This window comes from Nelumbo lutea, chromosome 7 (assembly GCF_056320005.1).
Source record: "Nelumbo lutea isolate HS-2025 chromosome 7, American lotus-T2T, whole genome shotgun sequence".
In the NCBI taxonomy this organism is placed as follows: Eukaryota; Viridiplantae; Streptophyta; class Magnoliopsida; order Proteales; family Nelumbonaceae; genus Nelumbo; species Nelumbo lutea.
This window is the reverse complement of record NC_142690.1, coordinates 5,696,174-5,706,899: the sequence shown is the minus strand read 5'-3', so window position 1 is coordinate 5,706,899 and position 10,726 is coordinate 5,696,174. Positions and strand designations below refer to the sequence as shown.

At 38.1% G+C, this 10,726-nt stretch overlaps 1 protein-coding gene across 1 annotated transcript; it reads right to left on the bottom strand.

The window, feature by feature from the left end:
* Positions 1 to 616: 616 nt before the first annotated feature.
* DIT1 (dicarboxylate transporter 1) lies at positions 617 to 9,239 on the bottom strand. The gene is made up of 3 exons (XM_088956085.1): positions 7,904 to 9,239; positions 6,283 to 6,504; positions 617 to 1,331 (listed from the first exon to the last, which is right to left on the bottom strand). Exons 1-3 carry the CDS (start codon positions 9,032 to 9,034, stop codon positions 969 to 971), a joined length of 1,716 nt encoding a protein of 571 aa, XP_088812211.1. The 5' UTR covers positions 9,035 to 9,239; the 3' UTR covers positions 617 to 968.
* Positions 9,240 to 10,726: the final 1,487 nt, after the last annotated feature.

The window sequence follows — 10,726 nt, the reverse complement described above, 5'->3', positions numbered from 1 at the left end:
TTTAATAAACACCTGTCACGAAATGCCCACAGTACAAAATAGGGGTATAAACAGATCAAATTCAAATCATATAAGGCAATATCCAAATTCAAATCCGATTAAATATTCGAATATTCGATTCGATTTGAATTCAACTAATTAATTATTTTAGGTAATTAATAAATATATAAATTATATAGCACATTTAAAAATTTTATATATTATATATAGGAATTAAATAATTGATCGAATTTGGACATTTGTTAAATTGGATCAGGTCATATTCGAATTCAAATCCGGTTAACTATTTGGTATGAATAGAATATCCAAATTCAACCGGTTAGATATTTGAATTATCTAAATTCGGCTTGATTATATTGAATCTTGAATTCAAAATTGGATTTTCAAATACGTTGACACCCCTAAAACAAAATACATTGCTTTACTTTTATGTTAAGAAAGGGCCCGAGGCATGTAGACATTTTAGAGCCTCGTTAACCAAAGCAACCTCGATTGCTGTCCTTGTAACCAGTATGTCTACTTGCTAGCAGTATAGCATCTCCTCTCATAAAATTAGTGAATGTTCTCTGCAGCAAGCCAGATATTTTGTTCCATGCTTATGGTGGTGACGTTCTAATAAACACAATAAGAACTTTCACATTCCAGGAAGAAGGGGGGTGAAAAGTTGATTAAACATCCATGTAATCACTATCTCATCCTCGCGAGTGGCAGGCATTCCTCCTGCCTATGTCAAAAATTCACGTACAAGTAGCCCGTGTATTGTTTAGACCTCTTTATGTATACCACCACATCTTTTATGAGGTCTCCCCAATCAATGTCACCAAAAAATAATTCTAGAAGATAAAAAAAAAAAAAAAACTCAAATAAATGGCCTTGATTTGCAAGCAATGGGAGGGACAATTGTACCTGAGAGAACAAAAACCACTAAACCACTGCACTTAGATGCAGAAAATCCTATATCAGCCTCTTCACCACAAGCCAATGGCCTTCCACCAGATGCCTCCAACACCGAGCCAGATGATTATGTTAACAATGGAGATGAGGAAGCCATAGCCCCACCATGCGGCCAGTGGCACATAGTTGGCACCATAGAACACTGGGGCAGAGCCAATTCCATAGTGAGTGAGGCCACCCATGAGGTTGGATAGGAATGAGAGCACCATGGCCGCAAAGAATGGTGGTGTGCCCAAGGCGCTTGCCACAGATAAGAAGGCTGTGAACATAGCCCCAATGTGGGCAGCACCACTAGCAAAGAAGTAGTGTGAGTAGAAGTATAGAAGAACCAGAATGCCAAACGAAAGTTGCCATGATAGTCCAAGTCCTCCTACAAACTGTCAGAAAGCAAATGGTTTAGTTTCTGTTTAATGAAATAAGTACAAATAAAAAAACAAAAATATATTCCATTTTGTCATTCAAAAACAAATGTTACATCACACAGACACTTGTTCAAAACATTTGATTGATGATTTTTGTTAACTGAGATTGATACAGACAGCATATTGAGTCACCACTGCAATTCCTTTTATTTTAAGCAAAACCAATGGTGCCTTTTGCTGCATGGTGGAGCAAAAGACGTGATTGGTTGAATGTGATAGCAAGTACACATTGTTAGATGTGAAACTACGCTGAATAAGCTATAAAAAAAGTACATTATGAGTGTGAACCAATGAAAAATAAGCAGACTTCAATGTGATTGGTTGAGATCAGGATTTAATGTGCAGCCAATATTTGTGAATGCACCATAGTTGAACTCTTTATTTTATTTTATTTTATTTTTGGTCCGGTAATGTAGTTTTGGCTCCATGTGGGCAACATGCTGTACACTAGACCCGTTTGGTGAGTTAGTGGGGTTAGATTAGCATAGATGCATACAAGGTCCACTGGCATACACAACGTGAAGAGCCTGCCTTTCTGCAGGTCTGAACCTCTGCCTCCTCAAAGGGAGAGATGCCAACTGACCACCTCTAGACTACATGGTTAATTGCATCAAAACCAAGGTTCAAGCAAGTTGGATTGGGGCCATAGTTTTAAAAGGCGCTGAGGCAAGGCATTGAGGTGCACGCCTCAAGGCGAGGTGAAGCCAAAGCGCCTGGCCTCAGGTGCCTTGCCCCTCTACTAAGAGGCTATAGCCTCTGTTTCTGAAAGGCTTACGCCCCACCGCATTGTGCCTCAAATTGGTGAGGTGAAAGCCTTATATAAGAAGCACCAAAGCTGAAAAAGAAAAGAAAAAACATTATAAATTAGTTATAATACTACTTAAAATTTAAGAAAACTAATTACTTAGTCGTTTATAAATAAAATAAGGTGCTTCAAATTTCACATAGACAAGAGTTCTTCCTGCCTCTGCTTTCCTCAGATCTCTGATCTGGGATCCCCTTTCTCTGCTACCTCCATCCACCAATAGCATCAGCTCCCAGGATGTAGAAGAAAGTCAATGATGAAGATTCACACAGAAAAAACGTTTAGATTAAGTCCATGACGCCATTGATAATGGAGTCCACAAAGAAGCGACAACAAGGGGTCCAAGGCTTGTATCTTGAGGAAGGAAATCTGGTGCAGAGGTTGAAAGTGTTGAATGCAAGTCTGGTTGGAAGGTTTGTTGGTTGTGATCTGGAGGCTGAGAAGGTGGAGTCTTGGGCGTCTTTTGAATGGGGGAAGGAAAGGATTTTGAGAGTTAGAAAGCTTATCAGGGGCCTATTCTTGTTCATGTTCCACAGCAGGGATGATGCAGAATGGGTGTTGGAGTAGGAAATTGAGAAGAACATGGAGGTTGATTTAAGGTTAAGCTGGTGGTTTCTGGCGACATGGGAGTTGAATGTGGAAAGCAGTGGATAAGCCTAAGTTGGGATTTGGGGAGGAGAACTTGGTGGAATGGCAGATGTTGAGTTGCAGTTTGTCTAGTAAGTCAGCTATGTGTGATATCAAAGAGAACGAACAGGGGCAGAGCCAGGGGTGGTTGAGGGGAGACATGCCCCCACCCATGCTGGAAAATCCCCACAGCACTCCTTTAAATCCAACTTAAATTTTGACCCCCCTATCCATGTTTACTAGTCCCTCCCCCCAACAATAAAGCCTAGTTCTGCCCCTGAGAATGAAGTGGTGGAGTCAGGTGGCCAAGGACAATGGGGGTGGCATTGAAGTTGAAGAAGGTACAATGAAGATAGGAGAAGATGCTTCAACAATGTCTGTCAATGCTAACATGGTGGAGGAAAGGTTTGGTATGGAAAAATCGGTTGACAGGGAGGTCCAAGTTGGCAAGATGTTGGGTTTGTTCTTCTTGGGTGGGGAGGAGTTCACCAGGAAGGTCTTTCTAGCTTGAGAGAATAAAAAAAGAATGGAGAGCACTTCTAGTGATATAAAAACATTACTGATGAAGCTTTGGAGGTGGTTGAGTAAGCTTTTGAGCTTGGAAGTAGATTATTATTCGGGGGGGGGGGGGGGGGGGGTGAAGGGGTTTTTATGATGTTTCTTTCTCTCAGGTGATTTATTACCTTCCTATTGCATTCTCCTTTTATTTAATTTTAACAAAGCTTTTATTTTACTATAAAAAATAAATAAAATAAACAATCTATACTAAAAAAATGCCATAATACTTATTAAATGCACGTGTCAGAATAGAGATTCCTTTTCCAAAATCTAATTACAATGAACAATCTATTCTTTTTCCATAATAAAGATTCCTTTTCATTTGAATACACTTTACATGTTATGTTTATGTATTTTAATTTTAGATAATAGGTTTTTTAAATCATTTATTTTAAAATTTAAGTTTATATTTTTTATTAACATTATGTTTAATATTTTTTGAATTTTTTGCATTTTTTTTTGAATTTTCTGACTTTTTTTATTCTTTTTTATAATTTTGTTCCTTTCTTAAAAAGGTGCGCGCCTCAAGCACAAATTGGCCCTTGTGCCTTGCACTTTAAAACACTGTATTATATATATTTTATATATGTTTTGTATTTTTTATATATTATAAATTAATAAATTTGCATTATATATATATTTATAAGATATGATATATTATTTATTATTTAAAATATAATATTTTATATATTTTATAATTTTTTATTATATATTTATCTGTATTTTTATAATATATATTGTAAAAATTAAAAAACTGAAAAACCAACGAACCAAACTGGTCAACTAGTTAACCGATAGGTTTTGGTTCGGTTTAGGTTACCGGTTTTCCAAAAACCGGTACTACCGGTTCGATTCGGTTTTGGTTACTAGTTTGCTTCTGAAGAACAGTTGGTTGATGTTTGACAAAAGGTGTTCCTAAAGGAAAGCCGGTTCACTTTATAAGCAAGCTGGGCATGATTGATATCTATGCTTAACTTGAGGGGGATTGTAGAGAGACTGGGCCGAATGGGTCCTAGCCCATTAGTGTCTTATTTTTTAGTTCTTTCTTGTTAGTTGTTCTTAATAGGCCTTTTTCTTTATGGGCCTTTAATTCTTGTTTATGTTTACTAAGTATGTTGATGAGTTGGACGTCCACTTAAGGGCAGATTTGTAAATTATGTAACTTAAGTAAGATTAATAAAAATATTAGAGTGGGGGAAAGAGGAGATTATCGAATTCCTCCTCCTTTCTCCTTTCTTCTCCATTCTTATTTCTTCTCTATTTCTTTTACTATAATCTAAATTATTCTACTATTTTTTATTTGTCTGAATCACATCTGATTGGACAGTCCAAGAAGACATATTGAACTGGACCATTACAGACTTAATGATCCAAAGTATTTATTGGATTGGATTGGACCTGGTCCATCTGTAATGGACTCATATTGGACTGCATCGGTTGGACCAATATATGGTCGAAACTAAAACCAACATATCCTGAACCTCTTCCAGGAGAGATGCATTTATTTGACACCATATAGTCCACTATTCTATAACACTTCCCCAAGAAACAAATCAAACAAACAATTTATTTTTCAAGTTTCCAACCAAATGATAGATTTATTTCTCACAAAAGACACCATGATGGGCACATGCCACATGGTGTAATGGATACTTACAAAAGAGCAAGAGTCTTTTTATTGAATTACATTTGAATTCATGGGAAAAAAAAAGAATAAACAAATGGTAAAAGAGGCTGAGGTTTTTAACCATTTCAACATTGGTGTGATTCTTTGACTTAAGTAAGCCTACCACAGCTCTAAAAAGCATCTCAAAAAGCAAATGCATAAGGAAAGCACCTTGACCCCTGGATGCATGAGTTTTAAGGCTCATGAGCCCTCATTCTTTAGAAAAAAGAAAGAAGAAAAATTAATTATAACAAGAAAAGTAGAAAACCTATATAAAATAAGAAAAAAAAAAGATAAGAAGACAACCATAAATAAAGAAAAGACAAATTATTTGACCATTACACTTAATAAAAAGAAAAATTGTGCCTCGAAAGATATTACCTTCTTATATATTTATGTTGAAAGCAATGCAGTCAAATCATCAACTTATATCAAATGATAATAGAAAATATAGATTCCCTTTCCAAAAATAATAGCAAAGAAGTCAACTTTGACTAATGTTGAGCCTAGTTTCAAGGCATTGAGGTCTAAGACTCTAATATTGAGCTAGCTTCAACACTTAGGGCCCATTTGGGAGGGCTGAGCTAAAGGCTCCACTAAGGTGGTTCAGCTGCTTTGAAGGCTCTGGATAATCTATTGCAAGAGGCTGATGCTGATAGCCCTTACAATGACTGATGGACAGCCACTTTAGGCTCTCTGGATTTTTCACCAAACATAACTTATAGATGTGTAGGGCTCACCTTGAAAAGCCAGAAGTGGTTGTGCCTCAGCCCTCCCAAACAGGCACTTATACCTTGAGGCAGTATCACAAAACCAAGACCAGCCAGCTAGCTTTCAATAATGGATCAACCCGGTTAACCTGCCATCTAGAACAAATATTTGTGGGGAAAAACACACTACATGTACATATGTACGTTTTAGCTGAGTAGATCTTGTGCCTCTACCATTTTCCTCTCCATATTACTCACACTAACAAATCCCTATACACATAATAGGTTTTGATGATAAAAGTATACATATAATAGCTTCTATATAAAATTGCCAAGCCCAGTCTGTCCCAGACCCGGTTTTTTTATGGTTAGTTGGTAATGTAAACATGTCAAGACTGTCCTGAACAGGCTGGCTCAGACAACACTGACCTAATTGTATGTTGCTCCATATTTATCAATCAAAACAGCCAACTAGAAAGGCAAGAGGATAAAGATCATGCAAATAGCTAATTCCTATTAGAATGGAAAAGAAAAAATTACCTTGACAACTGTCTGGCTAAACCAGGTTATGAGACCATATTTGTTGAGATAGCCTGCCATTGCAATAAGTGCAGCAAACCATGTCAGGGTGTCCCAGGCAACTGCTTCCGCTAAGCATTCCTTCCATGTCACAACCCCAGTTATGAGGAGGACAGACAACCCAAGAATAGCAGCAGTTACAGCATCTACATTCAACTTGCTTCCAAATATCCAGAGCCCCACCTAGATAAGGAAACTCATATCAGCAGGGAGTTATTAACATCTGCTACCAATTAAAGCTTTGTGCATGCATGCACTAACTGAGCTTTATCATAATGCTACAATGGTGTTGAGACTGTGGGTCTGGTGGATCCTTCAGAAACAATGAGATTCAAGGGTAGAAATAAAATACAGACAGAGGAACTAAACTAGGTGCCAAGCAAACTTTCCATAAAACACTCAAAAAACAGATAATCATTTGCACAAGTATAACAACTCAAATGTACATTGTACCATTGCACTGAATAATGGGTCAAACAGTGCACAAGGTCTCATTGAAACCCAAGATTTAGGCCTTTATGGCTTTACCTGCTTATGCTGCATCTTCCTATATTACATTCCAAATGGGTCCTTGCCCATGTCAAACACTTCAGTATTTAGTGTAAATTCTGTGTACAGTACCTTGTCCTTGCCATGTTTGTGTAACAAACTCCTGAGGCATAAACAATTAATACCTTTCTAACTCTAATTCCAAGTTTTTTTTTTGCTTGTTTGTTTGTGTGTGTGTGGATATGCAACTTTGAAGATTCTAAGCTAGAGCATCACTCAATGCTTTGAAAGGTGGCACATAATTGCTCAATGGTGGCAGAATGGGTTCTTTGTCATCTAGAATTCCAAGATATAAACAAATGGGGTCTTCAGTCAGATTGTTGGCTATAAGAGTCCAAATTGGGAAATGGGTGGCTGTTTTTTGTTTTTGGGTTATGTTGCTTTGGGTCGATGAATGTTTTGATTATAGTCTCTTCACTGGAATTGTAATCTCCTTTCCCTTTTAGTGGAACTTCTTTCTTTACTAACAAAAAAGTGCTTTGAAAGGCTTAGAGCTAAGGCAAGATGTTGGACCTAAGAAACACATTAGGTGCAATCTTGTGTTAACCCATTAAACAAAACATGTGAGAACAGAATTTGCCAAAAAGAGAAAAACAAATGTTATATGAAAGATTAACCTACAATTGTAAATAGAAGTCAAGAGAAAGAAAAAGGAATTACAAAGTTAAGATTCACATTTTAGTTAATATTCATTGGACGTATGCTTGGAGGCTTGAGCCTCTTATGCTGAACCGAAAGACCCTCTTGAGCCTCATGCCAAGGCATAAGCAGACATCTACATTTGAAAATACTAACAAGTAAAATTATCAATTACATTCCACAAGAAACCCCCTTAATTTGATAAGATTTATAACATTGGGTCCAAGTTAAAGAATCATAGAATCAATTGCACAGCTGCCTGATTTAATAAAACCTCTCTGGCAATACCAGGTCAATGAAGAAGAACGTTAATCGTGAACATAAAGAAATCGGCACTTCAGCATTCATAATGAAGTAAAGAACATGGAATTAGAAGTATGTGAAAGTACTATACCGTCAAAACTAGGGTGGCTGCCATTATAATCTCATTTTTGGTCATCTGTCCCATCTTCTCTAATTTCTCCCTTGCTAGCTTCGGTGCATCTGGGCTGGTCTTCACCGTTGGCGGATAAATTATATACAGAAGTAACGGGACAACAAGTAATGAAATCAAACCAGGCACAATTGCAGCCTTGGCCCAATCAGTCCACCCAATAGTCTGCTTTATCGTATTATAGGTTAGATTTGCACTCAATGGATTTGCCGCCATGGCAGTGAGAAACATTGAAGACGAAATCACTGAGGTCTGGAAGCAAGTAAGCATCAACCACGCCCCCAACTTCTTTTCAGTCCCATCGCCAGCATTACTACCGCAAGCGACACAAAGGGATTTAACCAATGGGAGAAAAATTCCACCCGCTCTAGCAGACACAGAGGGAATAGCGGGTGCAAGGAGCGCCTCGCTGAATACCAAGCTGTAACCTAAGCCTAAAGACGAGCTACCAAACAGAGACACAAATTGGTAAGCAATACGATTACCAAGTCCAGTCTTTATAAATCCTCGAGCAAAGAAGAAAGCAAGAGCAATAAGCCATGGGATCGGATCACCGAAGGCGGAGAATGCAGCGGCGAAGGTTAGTGTTTTAGTGAGAACAGAAGCTCCCAATCCCATCAAAGCAACCGCGCCAAGAGGCAGGGGTTGCGTGATAATTCCCACTATAGTAGCAAGGAAGATAGCAAGCAATTGCCAAGCATTTTTCGTCACACCGGATGGAACAGGAAGAAACCACAGTATAACTCCTGTCGCAATTGAAGCCACTAATGGCTTCAAAGCCGCACCTTGCCATGGCTGAGAAGAAGGCGCTACCGGAGCAGCAGAAGCAGCTGAAGCTCGAACAGTGAATTTCCGGTTCGAGAGCGAGCAAGCACAATTGGAAAGATTCAGAGAGAAACTCGATGGTAAGGCACCGAGGAAACGTTTATTCAACGAATTTGAACGCGAAGAAGCTCGATTTTGATTAGAGAGAAGATCGGATCTGGTCGTGGATTTGAGATTTAGCGATGGAGACTTCGCAGAGCGAGATCTGCAGCTCGGAAGGGAGCGAAATCCCAAGTTGCAGGAAGACGTAAGCGCGAGGGACGCCATTACTGGCGCAACTCAAAGCTCCAGGGGTCACAAAAGCATTGAAGATTGAGGGAGAAACGGAGAAGAGGAGATTCGAAGGGTATTTATAAGAACACGAAGCATGACCTTTCTTGACCGTCAGATCTTGATCGTACGGTCTTCATGGTGTTGAGAATATACTCTTTTCTTATTTCTAGTTAAGTCCGTCGGGGGTCCCAAAATGTCCGAATCCGACCCTCACATTTGCGCCGATTTATATGGGGTCATGTTCGAAGAGGATAAACTTGTCCAACCATCGAAATCTGAAGCAGAGGTCAATTCATCCTCGAACGATCAATTGGTCAAATAAAGGGAGAGAGAAATCTGAACCCATCAGAGAGGACGGAATTACGAAAATACCATTAATATATCGCAGCCACAAAAGACAAAACCTCTTCGGATACCCAAAACAACAGCGTAAGGACGAGGAGGTTCCAGCAATGAAGTTTGTATGGAGAAGACACGTGGCGCGCGGAACAAGCTATTCCCTGGTTTCACCTCTTTTCACTGGCCCAAGAGTCAAGGTTGAGGAGGGTCCATTTAAGGGCCCGTTTGTATATGAAATCATTTACAAAAAATGCGTTAACTATTACAAACTGAGGTAAGCACTGAGGTAATTTGCTTTCTATTAACACTAATAGTTTTTTTAAGCAGCCAATTTAACTAGTTATTGGGCATTTTTTATTTTTTATGCGGTTGGCCTGGGCAGTGGATGCATTAAGATGGGCGCTCTCAGTTTCTTTTTTATTCTTTTTTTAATAATAACTCTAAGCTTAACAACTATTAATAATTTATTGAAAATAGGAATCCCCATCAAAGTTCTAATAGTTTATAAATTACTAGAATGTTTCATTGACTTATTTATTTTATTTGAATAGAATTAATATTGCATGTTGTTGCTAAATTACTTAATACACTATATATATAATATTAAAAGAAATTTATACAACTAAAACAAGTTGACTTTGGAACCATGGAAAAATGGAGAGTTTTAGCTATTATAACAATGTAAGAAAGAGTGAAGCTCTAGTTCTTGAAATATAAATACCATTTTGGTGGGTTAGCTTGGGTTAGGTAATTATAAATTTTTCAACAGAAAAATAGGTGTTAAATCTTTAGATGTCTACATCCCCCTTGGCATCATAATCCAGCAGTTTGCATAATCATCATCCATGTTCTGAGTTGGTGGTTTCAAAAGTGGTGGTTTTGAAGAAGAATTGAGATTTTGATTCTTCAATCCAGATTCAAAATACCCTCGATACGCCCATGAATCGATACAGTTTTTGGTACTTTTTTTTATTTTTATTTTTTATTTTTTTTTTGCAACTAGTTCAGGGGAGTCAGTTTAAGCCTCCTCCACACCCTAAATCGGCCAGACCCTGATACACCCACTGTAGGGACGTATCGGAGGGGTCTTGAAACAATAAGTATCGATACTTTGAACCTTGCTTCAATCTTAATTTAGTTCAACTTATTTACAATATACTAATAAGAGTGAGGTGGCATTTGGAACAATGCCTAATATCTGAAAAATCTTAGAAGATGAATCTCAATTTGTAGCCATATCTCTAAAAACTGATAATAGGTGGTTCGGTAAACTGGGTAGTCCCAGAATGGATGCGATTTCGAGTCTCTCTGTGAGCTCCCACCATCATTTGGAGAAGTGTTATTAGC